We start from the raw sequence: 25,321 nt of genomic DNA on the forward strand, positions 1-25,321 counted from the left end.
CTTGAATTTGTCAAGATGAGCGTCAAGGATATGGACTTTCAGGGACATCCTGCAGCCCATTTTGCCGTAGTTCTTCACCAGAGCCTCACCCAGTTCCACATAGTTTTCGGTCTTGTGATTACCTAAGAAGCCCCGAACCACTGCGACAAAGCTGTCCCAAGCTTTTTATTTCTTACTACTACGCTTTTTGGGGAATTCTGTGCACTCCAGGATCGTCTTTATTTGTGGTCCAACGAAGACACCAGCTTTGACCTTTGCCTCAGACAGCTTAGGGAAGAAGTCTCGAAGATGCTTGAAGGCTGCAGATTCCTTATCAAAAGCTGTGACAACTTGTTTCATAAGACACCTAATTTTATAAGCAATGGTGGGAACAACACCTTCTGGAGGTTCACTAGTGGCTCACACTTGACATAGTGCTTCCCCACAGAGAACTGGGTCCATTGTAGTCAGTGCTTACTGTTGTACTGCGCTGCGGTGTCCCTACTGTCCCAAAGGCAAAGATAACAGGGAAACTTGGTAAAGCCTCCTACCCATCAGGAATGCCACCATTTTGAAGTCTCCGATAACCTCCCAACTATACTCATTATACTTCAAGGCTTCTAGCAAGGTCTTGACGCTATTGTATTCCTCTATGAGGTGCACCGAATGAGTCAGAGGAAGAGACGGATACGTATTTCCGTTATGGAGCAGCACAGCTTTGAGGCTACTGGATGAGCTATTAGTAAAGAGGCGCCATTCGTTTGGGTTACAGGCTATTCCAATTGCCTCGCACAGACCGGATACATTGTGCCAGAAGCAGAGCCCATCTTGACGAGTGAAGAAGCTTAAAAATGTCAGTGACGCTTTCTCTGACTTGAATCTTGCACACTTTTACCTAACAAGTCCCACTCCTTGAGCCTAGATGTCAAAAGCTCGGTATTCGACTTTATTAGACCAAGATCTGTGATCAAGTCATTAAGGTCTATTTTGTTGTAGTAGTGTGGGTTTCTCTCACCATATACACCTCTGAAATTGTAATCTTTAAAGTCTACCTCCTATTCTGATTTGCTGCTCTCTTCTGAAGATGGCTGCTTTTTCTCTGGTGGAGTGGATACAGGAAGTTCAAGGCAGTGTGGCACTGGGGCGATGGATGATGGAAGGTCCGGATACATTATAGCAGATGCATTCTTGCCAGCCAGACGTTTGTAATGGTCCACCATACAGAAGTAATAATTGCTTGAGTGGTCAGTGGGTTCAAGCTAAATTCTTGGAATAGCGAACTTCATGGCTCTCTTTTCCCTTCTGTACCATCTTGCAAAAGAGAAAAATAAAATTGTCATTATGAAGAATAAATTTATTTAATCTACAACTAATGTGTAAGAGGTTCATGCAAAATATTTTATATATGATGTTTATCTATATTATTAGAAATAAAAAAATTAAAGCATATTTAAATTTTAAAAGGTCTAAAATTTGTATAATATAAAATCTTACTATTCAAGCAAGTAAAAATTGTCCCTCTTATCTTCTAGAGTTTTTTGCAGTGCTCACAAATATAAAATGTGGTGCCCAGGGTTTGTCTTGATCCTGAATAGACATGCCGAAATATGCCTTGTGGGCTTCATACATTTTAACAGATGTTGTTACAGAGTACTTTTTCGCTCTTGTCTTGATAAATTGGCCACACACATAGCAGAATCTGTCTGAGGAATCTTGCAGTTTCTTGATGCTATCTCTAATAAAATCAGATAGGTCTATGTGTTCACTTAGGCAGTTAGAACTAAACTGAAGTGGTAAGTGGTGAGCCTCTGTACATATATATGTGGAAAAGTCTAAAACGTTCTTGAAAATTCTCGCAAGTTCTACAACATTCTAGAAAATTCATGTAAGTTCGAGAAAATTTTCTGTCATCTACTCAGTACTGAATCTACCCGGAATGTTCTGGAAAATGGGTAAATTTGAAAATTTCATAACCCAGGTCACGAAAGCAAAGCTTGGAGAGAAAAAATGGGTCTTTTCCATTTACTTTAGGCATAAGAAATTGGGAAATAACCCTTTCTTCTCAGGAACAAGAAAAAGTAAAATTTTGTTACATAGTGATATTCTTTCTTAAAAATATATTTTTGGTTTTATTGTTGTTCTCAAACAAAATCAGCAATCTTTAACTCTGTCAATACACGTGGTTGTTTAGACTGCAGTAGTGTTGGTGTGTTTTATTATATACTGATTTAATCTTCTGTATTGACATTTCAAAGAATCCTTTAAACTGCTGTTTCACTTTTCTCTTGGCATGTGCTGCAATTGATTAGGATGTTTGTTTGTTTTTTTTAATTTCGCACAAAGCTACTCGAGGGCTATCTATGCTAGCCGTCCCTAATTTAGCAGTGTAAGACTAGAGGGAAGGCAGCTAGTCATCACCACCCACCGCCAACTCTTGGGCTACTCTTTTACCAACGAATAGTGGGATTGACCGTCACATTATACACCCCCACGGCTGGGAGGGCGAGCATGTTTGGCGCGACGGGGATGCGAACCCGCGACCCTCGGATTACGAGTCGCACGCTTTAACGCGCTTGGCCATGCCGGGACGTTTATTGATTAGGAACTTTCCCGAAACATAGTTTTATTTTGTGATTTGTTTTTCTTTTGTGATTGTATTTAAGTCCCGTATTTCTCAAGTGTTTTAATTAGTGTTATTACGTTTGTTTTTCACGAAACTTTCAAGAGTATCGTAATTTTCGTCAAGCGTTCAAAACAAGCGCTAAATTGGTCTTAGTTTCTTTCTGCGTATTAAATGTAAAATAAACCTAATTTTGTCGTAAATAACTTTCTTAAGTTTTTGTGCTTATGAATGAATACTTGAGGACGAGATTATAGTATTTTGTGTGCCCGAAGAAGTACTAAAAATCTTATATGAATTTCCCGTTAAAGTGTCCATGATATGTACAGATGTAAGAAAATGTTAATTAAAAAAATAAGAAGTAGGAATAGGAGCACCAACAAAGTATGGAAACAAGGTAGGAATGGGCGGGTAACATTACAACTTTTAGTGGTTTTTGATATAATGCAACTTCAAAGTGGATGTTGCCATCATTCTGCCCGTTCCTACTTGTGTAACTTAGTAATAGTTCAAAGTAAATAAAAGATGTATATAGTTAATTTCCATAAACTTTGTTTCAACAACCAAGTACAGATACTAGTATTTCATCAAATTATGTAACCTCAACAAAATGCATAACATCATAAGGGGGGTTGTTTAATGTCGAAAGTCAGAAAGAAACCTCCACTCTACTTGTGGGAAGTATTACAGCTTCATGACTAGTAAGTGGTAAGCCAACTTATAGTATCAAAACTTTTCATATTTAAAATTTTGAAATTTTTTGACTAATTAGAAAAGATCAGCTACTGATAACTTTCAATTTAAGTCTATAATTGGATTAAAGTGAAACATAACTTTTTTAATTGGCGGAACGATGACCACATCCAATTTGAGGATGCATCACGTCAAAAAGCACCAAATGTTATAATGTTTTTCCCGCCCATTTCTACCTTGTTTCCATATATTTTAGTGCTACCATTCCTAATTTTTTAAACTTTTTTTACGCTTGTCTCATAGCTTTTTTGGTACTAAGTCTCGAGGATAACTCTATGCCAATTTTTCTTGAAGCTTTTTAAAGAGTTATTTTTTAACAAGGAAAACAATAAAGCTTGTTTGTCTTGCATATTCAGTGTTACAGTTTGTAACCTTATTTGTATTTCTTATATTAATGCTCTCTTCACTGGGACAAAACTTTAAGGTTATAAACATAAGATTTTCTCGCTTCTCACATCTTATTTCCTTGAAATGCATATTTTAACAATCGCTCTGTTTCAAGTACAACCTCAGATGTTAAAGAACACAGTTAATATGAAAATAATGCGAAAGGAAATTACACAACTTATAGTTCTTGTTTCTAATTCACGCTTTAGGCCAAGGCAGCGTTACTCAGTCATGTGTATTTAGATTTCCATAAGGTAAAGGCAGGAGAGAGGTATGCCTTTCCAACAATGTCGGTCACTAAGTCAGTCAGACTGATAAACTTGTGGTTTTGTTAAACGTTTATATTTACCGACTTTCTCAAGTGCTTTGGTGTGTTTTTTTTCACTTTGCACTTGATTTGTTTGTTTTTCAACAGTGTGTGAAAGTGTTTCTAAAGTTTTGTTTACATGTTGTTTGTAGTGTATTTGAGATTTTAATTTGTGTTGTACATAGTACACATCTAGCCCATTCCTACTATAAGTCTTACAGTACTTATGATTGTTACGCTACGAGAATAAAAAAGCCAGAGGTGTGTTTTTGCAGTCTTACGCATCGCACGGGACCATTTCTTCGATAATTTATTAATTTCGTTATTTTTCATTCGAGACAATTTCTATCGTCTCGTGACCATGTAACATGCATATGTGCACTATCATGATCGACAACATTAAACAATGACTGATCTTCGAAATCAAAATAAAGCTGATATAATTAGGAACCATTTTTTTATCTTTGGTCTAATATTGTAAAAGACTATAAGCCTAATACGCGTTTATTTGTCTACTAAGTATAAAAAATAAACTTCAAAGAAAATAACAAATGACGTACGAGACAATGGTTCGAGTTAACGTTGCTTTTCAATACGAATAGATTACCTAAAATTCTCCGACTTTAAACTGAAAAATATTTTGTAACTTATATTCTATTTTTTCCCACGCTTTATCTCTCATAAAGATCTAATGGAATTATTTAAATACTAGGTAGAAGTAATATATACAATTTTTCAAAACTCCGATTCTGTCAGTTTTTGTAAATACAAGTAGCTATTAATTATGCAAACTTTGTGTATTTTTTTGTTAACGAACTTCCTCTCTTCTAGAAAAACCTTTAGGCTGCATTTTGAATTAATTAATTGTTTTTGTTTGTTACATTTCCAAATAGTTTTTAAAAAGTTCGAAGAATCTATATTTTTTAGCGCTCTTCCACGACTTCACCTTGGCGCTTGGGTCTTTCGATATATAATTTTGTTTAATCAAAATTAGATTTAAGAGTTTTGTATAATTCTGAAAGTGCACTTGATAAAACTCGATCTGATTAGAACTTGCATTCTTATGACAAAAATTTTGAATGTGCTAATGTGTGCTTTTCTTACGAGCCTTTAAACATGGATAACGAAAGGGCGATCTGACTTTAGAAAGTGCAGTTGTTTGCTTTTGAACCTTCGATTTTCATAGTTTAGCCATTGCATATATTCCTAATTACTTTAGCTTTCATACATATGTACTGGAGAGTTTTTTTTTTGTCTGGTCATAAATTGGGCAGTATTCGTTACTTTAAATTGTTGTGATTTGGTTGTTGTAAAGTTAGAGCTATTGAAAGGGCTATCTGTGCTGTGCCCGCCACGAGCATCAAAACTCAGTTATTAGTGTTATAATTGTCCAGATACCGCTGAACCACTAGAAGGCAAATTATTTTGCTTATAAAAAAGTATTTCTGTTTTTTATGTCTTTGATTCTTATATTGCTCTTTTTCAGTATTAATATTGATTTTAGAAACATTACCTGTAATTCATTTATGCGTGTGAAATCATCCTCGTTAGTAGTGGTATAAAATCAAATTTATCGTAAAATTTTCAACATCAGTTACTTTGGTTTCTCCCGCCTTTTTTTTTGTCATCCCAATAAATTACAAAAATTATTATTTTTTGATCAATTTCAATTTATAAGTGTGAGAGGGAAACAAATGAGAGAAAATTTGAATACTTTGATTGTTTTATTCCGTACAGAAGAACAAAAGTTATAAGTAGTTGTTGAAGTGTATTTATTGGCTATATTATGTACGCTTTCTTAATAAAACATTAAAGAAAAGTTATTAAACCGAACAGCTGCACCTAATTTCAAATTTTATCACAATCAATTTCACACAAAAATCGCAAGAATTACCCAATTTATAAAAATTTTCATTTCAACATCCGGTATTTATGTGTTTTTGTTTTATTGAAAATAGCGCTTATACTTAGCTACGTATATTTTTTACGACTTACCATGATACAAATAATTTACAAATATAATATTGGAGTTAAGTATGGAAACACACACGTGATACACATAACAGTGGTCAGAAGCAATGAGTAAAGACAACTAAATTGTACTTTACATCATGTGTAATAAAAATATATCAAAGGAAAATGAATACGTTCTGAATTATAATAGTTAATAACATTTTGCATTTTCTTTAAAGGAAATGGTATATCTTGCTTATATGCTATCATCACTTTCTTAACGTATGACTATAATTGCTGTAAACGTCCTCTGTATATTTCAGCCAAATAATCAGTTGCCGTTTTATCTTCTCAATTTTCATATAAGTTTGTGTAACCTTGATAATATTCGTATTGGGGCTTTCATCCGGTTTTTTACTTCCAAGTAATATCATTACAGCATATATACAGTATGTTTGGAATCCTGTCTTGGTATTGTTTTTAAATGAATAACGTGGTGGTGAGAATGATATTGTGCCTATCAGCAGTCAGGGAGCCATCATTTTTGTGTAAATATCTAACAGTATTGGCTGACATGTATCTCACACTTGTAATGGTACCTCAGCTATTGTATCATATACTATGAATTTTAACCCTGGAGGTGTTATCCTCTCTATGATCGAACACACAACTGTTTATTTTGCCAAACAACTTGGATTATAATTTCTCTGTAAATAGGGCACGATTTTAACGTTTTTCGCCCCATTGATTGAACTATGATGACCTTTTAGCTTTTTTATTTGGCTATGTCTTCTAATCAGTGTTTTTGTGAGCAAGCTGTACATTTATTATGAACACTTTCTGCTAATTGGTATCATAATGTTCTGGGGTGTGACATGGATGTATTTGCTGATAAACAGAACATTGGCAAGATCTCTACTAAAGTTTTGCGCACCATTAAAACGTTACCAGCGATTTTGAAGACTTTGAAGGTTTTGCTCGATCACTTTTATTATTAGAAGAATATTTTCACGAGGGTAAACTCTTCAGTGAAAGATGAAGCATCTCCTTTATCTGTAAGATTGGAGTAATAACCTTCACCAATCAGAACTTTGAATCATACACGTTCAGTATGTGGCATATCTGTCCTGAGAGCTACGAGTGCATTTACCACATTAGTGTTGGTAATAGAATGATTACCTGTACTTTTATAGATATTATGTATCAGTACTATCTGATTAGTTTACTGACACCAAGTCACAGTGTAAACTGTCTACACGTGAGCGTAATTTGGTTCAACACATTTTCGTACATTGTTTCCGTATTCTTTCAGTGGTGTATGTCCATTTACTTTGTGCAAGAGTAAACGTAATTGAAACACATGGTTGGAATAACTTATGAGGAACACTCACAATTGTTTGTAGTTATATATAGATTTTGTTTTTTATTCGCTTTGGTTTGTACAGAATATTAAGTAACGGATTGTATTACTTATTATAAGCACTATATACACATAATTTTATAAATAAAAACAGCGTTGACGCTCGTTTTCCTTTGATTGAAAATTTGTCATGAAGATACATTAATTTCTTAAATTTAGAAATTAAAACTGTAAGTAAGGTTTTCTCAAAACCTACGCAGTTAGCGACAAGCAAAGCTACTTCTTTTCGTATACGCACAGCAATATAATTTATTCATAATATTTAGGTGAGACATCAAGAAAAATAATTATTATAATTATTTGATGATATAAATTAAACCGCACAACAGCGCCATCTGGCTGCATTAAGCAAATGTTAGTTAAAATGCAGACTCTGATATGTTTTTAGTTTGATTCACTTCCCCGCATACTGATACTCATTCTTCGGACCTGAAGAGGAGAGTTGTCTCCATTCTTAAACCTCGTAGTTCTGAGGCGCCATCTAGTTGATGTATGTAAAGTTCCATCTGTGCAGGCTCGTTCTCTGAAAGTGAATGGTTCAGATTCCTGTAGCAACCTAGTTGATGCCTCTGTGGCATTTGCTTGAGGCTCTACACGGGTCTTCTTTTCCTCCTCGAAGCTTAACAGGGGAGTCTTGCTGACAAATGGAAGTCGCCTAAGAGGCTGCCCCGAGCCAGCATCACTGGAACAACGCCTCATTTTGCTTGTTTTATTCCATGTTTTCCAGTACTGATAAAGATCCCTAAAGACGGTCTCTACGTCATCAATAGATTCTCGCACAGAAATTTCGTGAAATCCGGCACAACCAATGTCGTGACCTCGACGTTCTCCATCCACTTTCGAGATCATTCTGTCACCATACTGGTCAGCTTTGTTTCCAACCAATAATACAGGAACTTCGGTATCGTGTCCAGGAAATAATTGGGTTCCCAGAATGCGACATCTTTTGTTGTAAAGATTGATGAGAAACTTCAGACGATTGCATTCATCAAAACTACATTTATCAGTAACAGAATACATCAGAATGAATGCATCAGCCCAGCGAATGTTGGATTCCAGAAAAAATGGTTCCGTGTCCTTCAAAATGAGGTAAAATAAATTAATAGTAATAATAATAAGCTGGCAGAATCATTTGAAATTTCATCAATACTTATAACAACATACACTCTTTACAAGTAACAATTCACCTTAACTAGGACGGGACAATGAAAACTGGGATCAGGTTTTTCAACCTAAATAACTCCTTATATTAATTTTCAACTATTCACCAGAGGTCTTTCCTGGTAATCCCTGGTTCATATCCAAATAGCTACAAAGCAGGCCTTAGAGCTTGTGAGGCTCAAATGTAAAATATAAGTCAAATAACTGGCCAGGTGGTTAAGGCGTTCGACTCGTAATCCCGGGTCGCGGGTTCAAATCCCCGTAAGGCTAAAACATGGTCACCCTTTCCCGTGGAGGTGGGGGGTATAATGTGATGGTCAATCTCACTATTCGTTGGTAAAAGAGTAGCCCGAGAGTTGGCGGTGGCTGGTAATGACTCGCTACCTTCCCTCTATTCTTACACTGCTAAATTAGGGACGACTAAAGCAGATAGCCCTGGTGTGACTTTGCGCGAAATTCAAAAACAAAAAACGAAACAAACAAGTCAAATAACAATTGATCGAAAACATATGACATCACAATCGCTTCATAGTTATGCAAAAATGCACTATCCAATTTGTATCTTGTTTATTAGTCTACTTACCAACCCGAGCTCATACAATCAAAGTATATTTACTGAAACTGGTCATGACACATATCTCAAAATATTTTACTTGATTTCAAGGCCCCCCCTAAAGCGCAGGCCGAAAGCGATTCTCTAATTTGCTTTGCACTAAGATCTGCTCTAAATTTCTCTTAAAGAAAAATGCCGATTTTATATCTGTCTCTTTCCTCCTTTTTAAGTAAGTAATGTAAGGTTCACCCATACTTTGCCACGAAACAGTCTCGGTGCGACATGGTATAGATATGCAAGATACTTTATTTGTTTGGTTTTGTTCATAATTTTGCACAAAACTATTTGCACTCGCCGTCTCTCAGTTGTTTGCTTGTAATTAAGCACAAAACTATATAATGGGCTGTCTATACTCTACTCACCACGGGTATCAAAACCCGATTTCTAGAGGTGTGAATCCGCAGACATAGCACTGTACTACCGGTCCCTCATTCAGCAATGATAGACTCGAGGAAAAGTAGCTATTCAATACCAACCGCGATCAACTCTTGGGCAACTCTTTTACCAAAGAATAGTGGGATTAACTGGCATATTATAACGCCCCCACTGATAAATGGGTGAGAATGTTCGTTGACGGGGATTCGAACCCGCGACCATTATATTACGAGTCTAGTACTCTAACAACTAAGCCATGTCTAGCCTCAAGATTGTGGAATAATTCTTGTTCAACTGTGACTCATCGATTAAAGCAATGGTGTGAAAGTAGTTCACCCATTTGGAAAGCGATTTGAGTATTAAAAACAAATTTTAAACATAATTTCACATGTGCTCATCGGTGGATATCAACAGTTCTGTTATTTGAAATAATTTATGAAAATGCAAGCACAGTTAGCAGTTATATTATTATCGTATTGAAAAGCTCTTTTTCATCAGGTGGAATTGCAAAGTTGTTTGTGGGCGTGGGAATATAGAGTAGCAATATCCATGTTTGGTTTATTTGAAGTTCGCGCAAAGTTACACATAGGTTATCTGCGTTGGATATTTCTTATTTACCACTGAATGTCTAGATGGAAAGCAACTAGTCATCACTACCCACCGAGAAATCTTGGACTACTCTTTTTCAACGAATATTGGGATTGACCGAAACATTGTAATGTCTCTACGTCTGAGAGGGTGAGCATGTTTGATGGGTGGGAAGTTGAGTCCGTGACCCTCAAATTGCGAGTCAAACACCTGTACCATCTGGCCATACGGGAGGTCCACAACGTTCACCTGAATTCAGATTGCTCCTTTCTAAAGGAAACGAAAAAACTCAACTCTTGCCAAGAAAGCGTACATAACTTGATAGACAACACAAAGTTGATATTTTGGTCGTTAAGTGGAAATTATTAAAACATTCGAATACAGTAATGTTTTAGAATAATTTACTACATATTTATACATACCGATGTATATCTCCAAACCAACTTAGAAGTCTTTACGAAAAGCATTCAAAAAAACCTTTAATTGTAATCCAAGAAGTTCATATAAAACCATTTTTATTCGCCGATTTTGATAAAACACATGTTTATATTTCCAATAACAATAGGATTCTACTATTTTTTTCAATAAAAAGCTAAAGTTATGTTAGAGTCGATGGAAATATTGATAAAAAGAATCAAAACCTTTGAATTTAACTTTGTGCAAATAAACGTTACATTTTACCTAAATAAATTTTGGCAAATAATAACTGGTTTGTTTGTTTGTTTGTTTGTTTTTGAATTTCGCACAAAGCTACTCGAGGGCTATCTGTGCTAGCCGTCCCTAATTTAGCAGTGTAAGACTAGAGGGAAGGCAGCTAGTCATCACCACCCACCGCCAACTCTTGGGCTACTCTTTTACCAACGAATAGTGGGATTAACCGTAACATTGTAACGCCCTTTTGGCTGAAAGGCGAGCATGTTTGATGCGACGAGGATGTGAACCCGCGACCCTCGGATTACGATTCGCACGCCTTAACCCACCTGGCCATAAGTTATGTTAAAGTCATGCAGCATTTCATTTATTCTAAACAAAATGATATTAAGTCTCATCGTTGGACGAACGAATATCTGTTTATCATATAAATGATTGGACATTTCGATTGCTGTTGTGAATTTTACATAAAAGGTGAACGTTACGGTACATACTGCCAAAAATATGACGAATTCTTATTATCTCACTCCAGAAATATATATATCAAAACAATACTTGATGCTTTTCTTACTTTATTAAAATTACAGGTGTCGTTAGTTGCTTTTAAAAAATCTGGACTCGGGCTCGTAGACGCGGGAATTTTCGGCGTTCTTGTATGTTATGTATTTCGGTTTTCTATTCTGATTTTTCAAGACATCAACAGGGAATTTGAGGCACTGACAACTAGAATGGCCTGGCATGGCCTAGCGCGTTAAGGCGTGCGCTTCGTAATCTGAGGGTCGCGGGTTCGCGCCCGAGTCGCGCCAAAACATGCTCGCCCTCTCAGCCGAGGGGGCGTTATAATGTGACGGTCAATCCCACTATTCGTTGGTAAAAGAGTAGCCCAAGAGTTGGCGGTGGGTGGTGATGACTAGCTGCCTTTCCTCTAGTCTTACACTGCTAAATTAGGGACGGCTAGCACAGATAGCCCTCGAATTGCTTTGTGCGAAATTCCAAAACAAACAAAGAAACAAAAGACAACTAGAATTGGGTCACGGGTCCAATTAGCCAGTGTCTCTTATTAACAACAAATTGAATACCATACTCAAAATTTTATTTGAAAAAAAAACATATAAAAGAATGTTAAAAATAATTATTACCTAAGCCTAATTTTTAATATTGTGCTGTTTGTATTTATGTGTAACTAAACATTGAAATATATTTTTTATGTTTAAAAAATGTGGATTCAGAGCTTTCTGAAAACAGTTTTGTTTCATTTATTCAAACAAAAAATGTCGCGACACAATTTAACACGCTCATAAAAAACAATGTAGTTAAAGACCTAAATCATACTTTTTACACTTCCATGGTAAAAAAGACCTTTATTGAAACTTTGTTTTCATACTTATAACCTTGTAAGCCTACTTGAAAGTGAATAAGTATTTGCTGTGCTGATTTCTGGCTGTTTAAAAATCAAGATTTTTTTAAACGAATATAAGGATGTTTTAAGATAACATAAAGTTGATATTTGACCATTATGTGACCCTCAGCTCAACATTACACAGTAATATTGCTTCACAATGGCAAAAATAATACCATCTATAGAAATATGCTTTACACACCTTAAATAACTTGAAAAAAAATCCTTTACTTTCGTCTCATGAAATACTACATAAAACTTTAAACGTTTATAATGTTTTGTCAAATTACATTTTCACAAATAACGAAAGTCAAAAGATACAATAAAGTTGGTGAAAACAGCGCAAAAAATATCATAAAGTTAAATTCAATCTTGCTTCAATAACAATTCCACGTTTAGTGGCTATAATATACGATAAGAAGCTTTCTAAATGAAAAATACGTGAGAATTTATTCTAACAGCTGGTCTTATACCGATTGTATAATCTTTTTTGACGTTATGACGTCTTGCAGTATTTCATACATGAGCAATAAGATACTATTAAGTCTAGAAGTCTCACTTTTAGACAAAAAGACGTCTGTATTTAATACTTTTGGTTAAATGTATTCCGAATTCTGTACCGGATTTAGAAATAAAAGGAGGCAATAGAAAGAACCGTTTCCTAATATACAGTTAAAATATAATAAACTGACACTGATTTACTTCATCAATTTTACTGAGATAGTGAACCCTGTTCCTGTAATAGTAAAAACATATTATTTACATTTTTTTTTTTTTAAATAACATGGAAGACAATTTTAAAAGTACCGGAATACTGACTAAACACCAAAACAAGATGAATATAAAAACGTTTCTATTTCTTCATGAAATATTTTTGTTGTAAAAAGCATTACTTCTTTTGATTCGAGTGCCATAATTTCCAAATAAAAATTTTAGACGTGTTTCAACACCGGAAAAAAAAAATATTAGTAACAGGAATTTCAACTACAGATATTTTCTTATGTAAATATTTATTTGGAAACCATGTTTTATAAACGGTGTTTGAGACTTTTTTGCTTATCGCTAACAAGTGTTTTCTTAAAATTGTTAATGTCTTAGGATCTGTCTGTATTTACCACTTCTGTGCCCTCACTACAGTCATTTCTTTAGTTTCTACAACCAATCACCCCAGTCACCTGTGACACAATTTTTTACTTTTTTACTTTCGCATTCACTAGTTTCTTCCACAACAACATATTCATCACCAAAAACACCTCTGCTGTGGGTAGACGGCAGTAAGTTCAAAGTTTTTTTTCTACATAAAGTATACTTACAGGACTGTGACCTGCGCTGTCCAGTATGTGGAAAATAACCGGTTCATTGTTCAACAAGGTCTCGTGAGTGTAAACGTCTTCTAAACGAAAATAAAAAGTCAGAGACTGATACATCATAACATATCGTATCAGAGTTTAAAACTTTTGTTCGGAAATATCTTTTAATGGAACTTTTGATTTGATTTAATACACAAAAAAAAAACACAAAATATAACCATTGTACCCTGTAAACGATATTTATTAGAGAAGGCATTTTAACATGTCATAAAGTTAAAACACATTTATTATTGTCTATTGCCACATTTTGTTTTTAGTATTAAACAATTAATTTTTGGTAGGGATCGTACACGGTATTTATTATTTTCATGAGTACAAAACGGAATTTTGTTTTTTCATATCATTTCATGAAAGCTTACACATAAAATGGCGGAAAGTGTTTAACGAGTTTTTTTTTAAGGTAGTGGCGCTATTGAAACATGACGAAATCTGGGGACGATTCCTGAAAAACGTTTTCGTATCAGTTATGAAATAAATTGTTAAAATCTTATATCTGTTCATGTGATTGACCCTGAGGTAGTGTGATGTGATGTTTTTATTGAGTTACTTTTTTATGTTATTACAAAAATCGTGATGTTATTATATATTGTACTCTCAGAATGGAAGAGAAATATTACGTTTCGCTCTATACCGTTGGAGAAAGTTGTCAAAAAATATACGCCTAGGGGCATCGATTTATGACTTTTACCTATCGTATATAGGCGAATAATAGTTGATCTAAATACCCTATAAAAGATGTTTACGTTAATAGCATCTATACCAATATATTGATCGACTACGATTCGATATTTGTGACCTCTTGAAGAAAGCAATCAAATATCATTTCTTAACCTCAAAATTACAAGAACTGATTCACAATTTAAAACAGGAATCCACAGAAAAATCATCCATACTGGACTATACATTCTTTGGGACTCAGCACATGAAACAAAACACAAACTCAACACACTAAGAAACCAAATAAACACAGCCATAAAACTATGCTCACGAGATAAAATTAACAACGAATTACACAAAATAAAACAATGCTTCATCAACATCAATACGTTTCTTACACAAACCGTGGAAAACATTATACGCACATACATAGACAAAAAGTAAAATCAATTAACAAAAGTAAATATATCTCACGAATCAAAAAATCACGAAACCATATACTGCTGCATACTATATATTCCTGACATCAGCAGAAAAATAACCAACATTTGGCAAAAACTAGTAACAAAATATGACATTCCAGTTAATACCAAATTTATTCAAAAAACAGGCACAAAACTAAGGTCTATACTATGTAAAAATTACACTGACAAACACAACACAAACATTATTTATAAAATACAATGTGATAACTGCCACGATTTCTATATTGGAGGAACAAGTAGAAAAATGGAAAACAGATTCAAAGAACATAAAAAGTCACCTTCACCCGTTTACGAACACTGCAAGTCAAATAAACACAACATAACCATAGAAAACACTCAAATACTAAATAAAGAAACAAACATAAACAAACGGAAAATTAAAGAAGCCTTACTTATACAACAACTTAAACACAAAATAAATCAATATAAAGGGACGCCTTTATACCTATATTAATAAATGTAATCCAACATCTAAGCACGCCCTCTACATTCCTACACTCAGTTACACAACCGCCTTCAAACATGTGGTCAGCTGTCGATCAGTAACCCTTTCTTTCTTTGTGCACCTAACGATGACCGAAGAAGGTTGATACGTTGTTCGCTCCTCTATTACTACTTTCTCTACCCATACCAGCTGGTTTAAATATATAATTTTCTCTACAAGTGAGTTTTCTCGTCATCAGGGATTTAATCTTCTGTATAAATTGTTGTTAGCTGTCTTCTTGTTCTTCACATCACCTTTAATCATGTGTATACACTTTTGTTAGCTGTCTTCTTCTTCTTCACATCACCTTTAATCATGTGTATACACTGTTGTTAGCTGTCTTCTTTTACACATCAACTTTAATCTTTGTATAAACTGTTGTTAGCTGCCTTCTTCTTCTTCACATCACCTTTAACCTTGTGTATAAACTTTTGTTAGCTGTCTTCTTCTACACATCAGCTTTAGTCTCTGTATAAACTGTTGTTAGCTGTCTTCTTCTTCTTCACATAATCTTTAATCATGTGTATAAACTGTTGTTAGCTGTCTTCTTCTTCACATCACCTTTAATCTCTGTATAAACTGTTGTTAGCTGTCTTCTTCTTCACATCAACTTTAATCTTCTGTATAAACTGTTGTTAGCTGTCTTCTTCTTCACATCAACTTTAATCTTGTGTATAAACTGTTGTTAGCTGTCTTCTTTTACACATCAACTTTAATTTCTGTATAAACTGTTGTTAGCTGTCTTCTTCTACACATCAACTTTAATCTCTGTATAAACTGTTGTTAGCTGTCTTCTTCTTCTTCACATCAACTTTAATCTCTGTATAAACTGTTGTTAGCTGTCTTCTTCTTCTTCACATCAACTTTAATCATGTGTATAAACTTTTGTTAGCTGTCTTCTTCTTCACATCAACTTTAATCTCTTTATAAACTGTTGTTAGCTGTCTTCTTCTACACATCAACTTTAATCTTGTGTATAAACTGTTCAACTTTAATCTTGTGTATAAACTGTTGTTCTTCTTCTTCACATCACCTTTAATCTTGTGTATAAACTGTTGTTAGCTGTCTTCTTCTTCACATCAACTTTAATCTTGTGTATAAACTGTTGTTAGCTGTCTTCTTCTTCTTCACATCAACTTTAATCTTGTGTATAAACTGTTGTTAGCTGTCTTCTTTTACACATCAACTTTAATCTTTGTATAAACTGTTGTTAGCTGTCTTCTTTTACACATCAACTTTAATCTTCTGTATAAACTGTTGTTAGCTGTCTTCTTCTTCTTCACATCACCTTTAATGTTGTGTATAAACTTTTGTTAGCTGTCTTCTTCTTCTTCACATCACCTTTAATCTTGTGTATAAACTTTTGTTAGCTGTCTTCTTCTTCACATCACCTTTAATCATCCGTATAAACTGTTGTTAGCTGTCTTCTTCTTCTTCACATCACCTTTAATCTTGTGTATAAACTGTTGTTAGCTGTCTTCTTTTTCTTCACATCACCTTTAATCATGTGTATAAACTTTTGTTAGCTGTCTTCTTCTTCTTCACATCACCTTTAATCATGTGTATACACTTTTTTTAGCTGTCTTCTTCTTCTTCACATCACCTTTAATCTTGTGTATAAACTGTTGTTAGCTGTCTTCTTCTTCACATCAACTTTAATCTTCTGTATAAACTGTTGTTAGCTGTCTTCTTCTTCACATCACCTTTAATCTTGTGTATAAACTGTTATTAGCTGTCTTCTTCCTCTCACCATCCTTAGTCTTCTGTATATACGTTCTTAGTTGTATTCTTTTTCACATCAACTTTAATCTTCTGTATAAACTTTTGTTAGCTGTCTTCTTCTACACATCAACTTTAATCTTCTGTATAAACTGTTCTTAGCTGTCTTCTTCTTCTTCACATCACCTTTAATCTTGTGTATAAACTGTTGTTAGCTGTCTTCTTCTACACATCAACTTTAATCTCTGTATAAACTGTTGTTAGCTGTCTTCTTCTTCTTCACATCAACTTTAATCTCTGTATAAACTGTTGTTAGCTGTCTTCTTCTACACATCAACTTTAATCTCTTTATAAACTGTTGTTAGCTGTCTTCTTCTACACATCAACTTTAATCTTTGTATAAACTGTTGTTAGCTGTCTTCTTCTAAACATCAACTTTAATCTTGTGTATAAACTGTTGTTAGCTGTCTTCTTCTTCTTCTTCACATCACCTTTAATCTTGTGTATAAACTGTTGTTAGCTGTCTTCTTCTACACATCAACTTTAATCTTGTGTATAAACTGTTGTTAGCTCTCTTTTTCTTCTTTTTCACATCACCTTTAATCTTGTGTATAAACTGTTGTTAGCTGTCTTCTTCTAAACATCAACTTTAATCTTGTGTATAAACTGTTGTTAGCTGTCTTCTTCTTCTTCTTCACATCACCTTTAGTCTTGTGTATAAACTGTTGTTAGCTGTCTTCTTTTACACATCAACTTTAATCTCTGTATAAACTGTTGTTAGCTGTCTTCTTTTACACATCAACTTTAATCTCTGTATAAACTGTTGTTAACTGTCTTCTTCTTCTTCACATCACCTTTAACCTTGTGTATAAACTGTTGTTAGCTGTCTTCTTTTACACATCAACTTTAATCTTTGTATAAACTGTTGTTAGCTGTCTTCTTCTTCTTCACATCAACTTTAATCTTGTGTATAAACTGTTGTTAGCTGTCTTCTTCTTCACATCACCTTTAATCTTGTGTATAAACTGTTGTTAGCTGTCTTCTTCTTCACATCACCTTTAATCTTGTGTATAAACTGTTGTTAGCTGTCTTCTTCTTCTTCACATCACTTTAATCTTGTGTATAAACTGTTGTTAGCTGTCTTCTTCTTCACATCACCTTTAATCTTGTGTATAAACTGTTGTTAGCTGTCTTCTTCTTCTTCACATCACCTTTAATCTCTGTATAAACTGTTGTTAGCTGTCTTCTTCTACACATCAACTTTAATCTCTGTATAAACTGTTATTAGCTGTCTTCTTCCTCACATCATCTTTAGTCTTCTGTATATACGTTCTTAGTTGTATTCTTCTTCACATCAACTTTAATCTTCTGTATAAGCTGTTGTTAGCTGTCTTTTTTTTCTTCACTACATCAACTTTAATCTTCTGTATAAGCTGTTGTTAGCTGTCTTTTTTTTCTTCACTACATCAACTTTAATCTTCTGTATAAGCTTTTGTTAGTTGTCTTCTTCTTCTTCACATCACTTTTAATCTTATGTTTATACTTTTTACCAGTGTGCTTAAATTCTGTTACCCTTAGAACATGAGGCCAACATAACTTAATTGCGACAAAAGTACACTACATAACCAAAGTATGTGGACACTCCTTCTAATTAGTGGATTCGGCTATTTCAGCCACACCCAGTGCTAACTGGTGCATAAAATCAAGTATACAGCCACGGAATCTCCATAGACAAACATTGGCAGTAGATTGGGTCGTACTAAAGAGCTCAGTGACTTTCAATGTGGCACTGTCAGATGATGCCACCTTTCCAACAAGTCAGTCCATCAAATTTCTGCTCTGCTAGAGCTGCCCCGGTCAACTGTAAGTGCTACTATTTTGAAGTGGAAACATCTTGGAGCAACAACAGCTCAGCCACGAAGCGGTAGGCCACACAAGCTAACAGAACGTGACAGCCGAGCGCTGACTTGCGTAGCGCGTAAGAAACGTTTGTCAACAACTTTAACACTCTCTACCGAGTTCCAAACTGCCTCTGGAAGCAACGTCAGCATAAGAACTGTTCGTCGAGAGCTTCGTGAAATGGGTTTCCATGGCCAAGCGTAAGATCACCATACGCAATGCCAAGCGTCGGCTGGAGTAGTGTAAAACACACCGACATTGTACTCTGGAGCAGAGGAAACAGGTACTCTGGAGTGATGATATTGCCAACTGTAACGTTTCGAGGAGGAATAATGGTCTGGGGCTGTTTTTAATGGTTTGGGCGAGGCTATTTGGTTCCAGTGAAGGAAAATCTTAATGCTACAACATACAATGATATTTTAGAGAATTTTGTGCTTCCAACTTTGTGGCAACAGTTTAAGGAAAGTCCTTTTTTGTTTCAGCATCACAATGCCCCCATGCACAAAGCGAGGTCCATAAAGACATGGTTTGCCGAGGTTGGTGTGTGAGAACTTGACTGGCCTTTACAGACCTCTGACCTTTGAGATGAATTGAAACGCCGACTGCGAGCCAGGCCTTCTTGTCAGAATCAGTGCCCGTCCTCACTAATGCTCTTGTGGCTGAATAGGGCAAATCTTTGCAATCATGTTCCAAAATCTAGTAAAAATCCTTCCCAGAAGAGTAGAGGCTGTTATAGCAGCAAAGGAGGGACCAACTCTATATTAATGCCCATGGTTTTGGAATGTTTGTTTGTTGATTTTTTGGTTTGTTTTTGAATTTCACGCAAAGCTACTCGAGGGCTATTTGCGCTAGCCGTCCCTAATTTAGCAGTTTAAGACTAGAAGGAAAGCAGCTAGTCATCACCCCCCCCACCCCGCCAACTCTTGAGCTACTCTCTTACCAACGGATAGTGGGATTGACCGTGACATTGTAACGCCCTCACAGCTGAAAGGGCAAACATGTTTGGTGCGACGGGGATTCGAACCCGCAACCCTCAGATTACGAGTCGAGTGCTTTAACCACCTGGCCATGCTGGGCCGGTTTTGGAATGAGATGTCCAACAAGCACGTATGGGTGTGATGGTCGGGTGTCCACATACGTATGGACATGTAATGTATATGACAATGAAATATATCACATCTTATGCATGAATCGCTGTAAATCTGGGAAGAAGTATGTAAAAATCTATGTATCTAAAAACGTTTACAAACGAAATAAGACATTAATTTATTTACCAAGTTTTTTCCTCAGGTGCCTTTACTATCTGATGGACTGAGGTCCATTCTCTTGCCAAGAAGGGGAGGAAAACGCCACTACCAATTTTATGGTTCGCCAATACAGCAAACCACTATTTCTGAATATAATATAGTTCATACTACAGTGGTATTTTCTGAAGTAAAAACAGAAACGTCGATTTTGGCGATCTAGAAACTTTGAGAATAACGAAGTTTAAAGCTTCCTTGACCAATGTTAATTACTAAAAATAATTCTTCAATACAAAAGTCTCAAATGTTGGTCTCGTACCTCAGGGGTAAATAACGCTTGACAATCCTGTGTAGCACACTTGTCAGAGCATGACATGTCCTGATAATCAAGGGAATCTGTGGACCATGGGTTCGAGTCTTATCGTCGGATATGTTCGTCCTTTCAGTTGTGGGTATGATATAATGAAACAGTTAATCGCACTTTTTGTTGGTAAAGAGTAGCCCAAGCGTGAATGTTGTTGACTAGCTACTTTCATTCACTCTAGTCTATCACCTGTACATTAGGGATGGTTAGTTTAAATATCCTTCGAATAGTGTTTACGCGAAATTCAACAAACAAATACACTTGCTAATATGACAACAGTATTTAGTATAATGTTGTGGTTTACTAAACATTTAAATAAGTTCATGGAAACAGGTCGAGTCCACCAGTACTTTTTATTGTTGTAACTCTTTGTGACGTAATTTCTTTTTATCGAATAAAGAGCCGCCTTTATAAAACTTTAAGATCGAGTACCATATGGTATTGGTAATGTGTCGTTCCATATAAAAGTTCTTCTTTGTATTCAATTTCCCACAAAAATACATGAGGGCTATCTGCGTTAGCCATCCTAATTTAACGGTGAAAGACTTAGAGGAAAGCCAGCTAGTCATCATCACCCACCGCCAACTCTTGAGTTATTCGTTTACTAACGAATAGTGGAATTGGCCGTAGAATTATAACGCCCCCACGGCTGAAAGAGCGAGCAAGTTTGGTATGATAATTATTCGAACCCACGACCCTCCAATTACGAGTCGAGTGCCCTAACCACTTGGCCATGCCGGGCCGTATGAAAGTTCCATTCATTCATTTTATCTTCACATTTCTTCCTTTATTCAGATTCGTGTCATAAGCGTCAGGCATCTTAATTGAACCAAAATCAACGTGGAACTTGACCCTTGTTTTTGGTGTCTATCATTAATCCATCATGAAGTACTGACTTTCAAAACGAATAGATACGTGATTTTTTGTCCCTACTTCAAACGACTTATTATGAAGATTAGTACGTACGGTAGCAATGTGTGAACACAGAATATTTCGAAAACAGCGGAACAAAAAACAGCAAATTGATTTATTTGTTTTATTTTAGTCAGTTTCTTTAAAGTTCATAACTGAAATCGTTTTTGGTACATTTTACAGATGTCTTTAACAGCGCGCATTGAAATGGACTTATTCACGGTTCATGTGTTGTCTCCCAGATAACGCTTAATGTGCTTCTATGTCGACAATCATGTTATCGATGGGAGCTACGGGGTTTTATTAATTACATCTGTGGGTAATATGAACAAATGAAATATACACTAGGTCACTACAAGATTTCAGTATAAAAAAATGAAATTGTAGAAACAGTTCACTTACCCAGGGTAGGGTCATAATCTCCAATAAACCTTCTGGTGATGAAACGTACAGTCAGGGCTTAAACATAAAACAATAAGTCAGACTTATTTAAGTCAGCACCACTGGCTGATATTTGTTTGCACTAACACGAGTTTCTCTAAGATTGCGAAATGGTAATTTATGTTCTATATGTTTCTTGAGTAAATATTTTTCAATAATTACACTGATTAACGATACGTGGTATTTGAAATGAAGTATTACTGACGGAAACAGCATCGGAAAACCGAAAGTCGGATTGCTTTATCACTGTGTACAACGACAAATTTCTCAGTTTTTATAGCATTTCAAATTAATTAAATGAGCTCGTATAGATAATAGAAACAAAACAACAATAAATTAAGGCTTAGTTTGCTGGCTCGAGAAGAAACATATTACTGTTCGCAATTATATGGACCGTCATGTAGGACGAGATGTCATTTTTCACATAACTAATTACTCCCAGATTTTCGTTACCGATGTAATTGTGTCTCTGCTTCTTGACATGAAAAAACAGTTTTAGATAGTGTTTGATTATTTAATCGTGTAACATTGTGTATAAAAAAATAATAAACTGGCTCTGATGTTTAATTCTAATAATTATTTTATTTCTCACGACTTGCCAGCATTTGTTATTTCTAAGCCGATGTATCCACACTATTGTGTGTGTCGTTTCTTTCGGAAATATCTTTTCCACTAGAGATTATTCTACATTTTCCACTGCCTAACTTGAGACCCGATTTTTTTCCCCATTTGTGGGACGCCCTCTATGTCCAACCTGCTTAATATTTTATATTATGCTATTGCATCAACATAACTGTTTTGTCACATACAAACAACACGCACACACAGAACATATTTACGCTTACCGTATTCAGTCCTTGAATGTGAATAATACGTATTAACAGATATATGTATTCCTCAATGTAAACTACATTTTTAAAAATAAATTTACAATACTTCAAAAAAAAATCTTCAGCGATCAGTTTGAAACCTAATAACGCTAACAATTCAGTTTTGATACCTGTGATGGACACGCAGCAGATATCCGATTATACTTAACAACAAACAAACTTTTAAAATTTTGATTTTGTAAAACACATAATATTATTATATACGAAGAGGGAAAAATAACACATAATATTATTTTTAGGGCTTATTAATTTTGCAATTACCTAATTTCTTTGTAAACAGATCACGGTTAATAAAACCGAAAGTTTGTGTGTGTGTGTTTTTATGGCAAAGCCACATCAGGCTATCTGCTGAACCCACCGAGGGGAATCGATTCCCTGATTTTAGCGTTGCAAATCCGTAGACTTACCAATGTACTAGCGGGGCGCAAAATTGAAAGGATATATGCAAAAAAGGGAAAACAAAAACTTAACATTTTAATAGCAAACAATAAGGCCTGGGAGTTGTTTGATTATTGTGATGGCCGTTGCTTTACAACAGAGGTCCATGATTAGCCTCTGATGATGTGATGCTTCTGATACGGACCGGCATGGCCAAGCATGTTAAGGCGTGCGACTCGTAATCTGAGGGTCGCGGGTTCGCATCCCCGTCGCGCCAAACATGCTTGCCCTTTCAGCCGTGGGGGCGTTATAATGCTACGGTCAATCCCACTATTCGTTGGTAAAAAAGTAGCCCTAGAGTTGGCGGTGGGTGGTGATGACTAGCTGCCTTCCCTCTAGTCTTACACTGCTAAATTAGGGACGGCTAGCACAGATAGCCCTCGAGTAGCTTTGTACGAAATTAAAAAAAACAAACAAGCTTCTGATACACAGACTGGTCTGTACATCATTAGGGACTGTGCTTTGAACGGTGAACGTTTTAGATGCAAGATTCTAGCAATCACTGTTAAGCCTTTCACCGTTGTTATTAGATCTGGTTTCATTTTGATGGACCGTGATGTTCATTTTCAAAATGAACGTTTGCCACTATCTACTTTGAACAGAAAGCTACAGTGAAAATGAACTGGCACGTGTTTGTTTTCGTATCCCAACACTACAAATTACACCGAAAATGAAACTTATTGAGGGACAAATTTCTAGTTTGTCTCCCCTGCGAGATAATGAAGCAGTCAGAGTGACCATATATATAAGTGTTTTCGTATTCAAGTACTTGTGTTACAATTTTCCCATAAGAAGTCAATAAGTACAACTTTTGTAATAGTTTGTAAATCAATATTTGTCTAAATACAAGATATACATCAACGATTAGCTGATGCTTAATGTATTTCGTTCAGTTGATAATACAGTCTGTGAATATTTGAATAAACTTTACACCCCTTACCTTTCACAGTTGATGTATAAAGTACAGCTGTATCTTTAACCGAAAACTGCATGAAAGCACGAACACTCTTCTACCTCAAACATCACACTACTTATTTTCTTTATTTTCGATCTATGCACAATTGTTTAAAAGATAGTTATTTTCGAATACGATTCACAAAATATTTGTGTCATGAATAAAAAATATCTCCAGCGAAGAATTAGTGACTGACTCACTTTTTACGAGATTTGATAGTCAAGTCTCTGAAGAGGTTGTTGAAGCAATGTTGATGTTTGACGAATATGTTTCATTACGTATTATATGGTTCGTATAAACTTAGTTTTATACACGTGTTTTACCTTGGTTGTCATTATGTAGGACACAACCAAAGACAAAACTTGTGGTAAATGCTTTTGTTTTTTTTAAGTTTTCCAACTGAATCATTGTTTACTAGGCTGACCAGAGAACCTTCGTCTGATTTACTTTGATACAGGTAGACAAACAGCTTTAGTAAACTGATACTCAGCTATCATTCAAACCACCTTCAAAGGAGATGTCGGTCGTATTCCTTTCACCAAGTAACCTTAGAAGGCCTCGTATATACAAATATATTTTCCTCTTGATATTAAGAATTTTATATTAATCTCCCTACCACTAACAACGTTAAAGATGCCTGGGTACTGTGTATGAAGTGTGTTTAAAGCACAGTTACTATGGAGACGTTTGATGTTAATTAGTCTGAATAGATGGAAATTTAACAATACAAATTTAGTAGTATTACGGAACAGGAACAACAAGCTGTTTACGATGAGGTTTAACATTTTCTTGTCAGAACGAGACATCACGATAATCCTACTGCATGACAGTCTACTCTAATTAAGACTCCATCATCGCTTGTATTCAGCAATTTAAATTAATTAAGTGCCAGATCCATCTTTAAATATTTTATCTTATAAAGAACAGACATGTCATTGACCAACTGTTTGAGATTTTTTAATAAGGAGAAGCCAATCAGGGTCAATTGCAAGCTGTTCGTTGTTTTAAATCTATTTTAGGTCAATTAGGGTTCTTATTACTTTATTTCATAAAATAAAATTACTTTAGGGTTCACTGACAGATGTAAGAAACCGAAAAAGTTATATTGTTAAATGCACAACCTTTTTCAAAGCTATATAAAGAAATTTTGTGTATGTCACCAAATGGCCATTTTTGGTGTGCAGTATATAGTAAAGTCCCACAGTAAATATCAACATTGGTTTTTGTTTCTTGACTAAAATAGTTTAATTCTTCTGT

General features: G+C 35.2%; 1 protein-coding gene across 1 annotated transcript in view; it reads right to left on the bottom strand.

Annotated features, from left to right (window-relative positions):
• Positions 1-7,417: 7,417 nt before the first annotated feature.
• Positions 7,418-25,321, bottom strand: part of LOC143235202 (ras-like protein RAS2) — a 37,560-nt gene continuing 19,656 nt past the window's right edge. The window contains exons 3-5 of the mRNA XM_076473131.1: positions 21,743-21,799; positions 13,520-13,599; positions 7,418-8,496 (exon numbers count right to left, since the gene is read on the bottom strand). Coding sequence (XP_076329246.1) covers positions 7,804-8,496; positions 13,520-13,599; positions 21,743-21,799 — 830 coding nt within the window. The 3' untranslated portion in view covers positions 7,418-7,803. The remainder of the gene's footprint in view (positions 8,497-13,519; positions 13,600-21,742; positions 21,800-25,321) is intronic.

This window comes from Tachypleus tridentatus, chromosome 12, assembly GCF_004210375.1.
Source record: "Tachypleus tridentatus isolate NWPU-2018 chromosome 12, ASM421037v1, whole genome shotgun sequence".
In the NCBI taxonomy this organism is placed as follows: domain Eukaryota; kingdom Metazoa; phylum Arthropoda; class Merostomata; order Xiphosura; family Limulidae; genus Tachypleus; species Tachypleus tridentatus.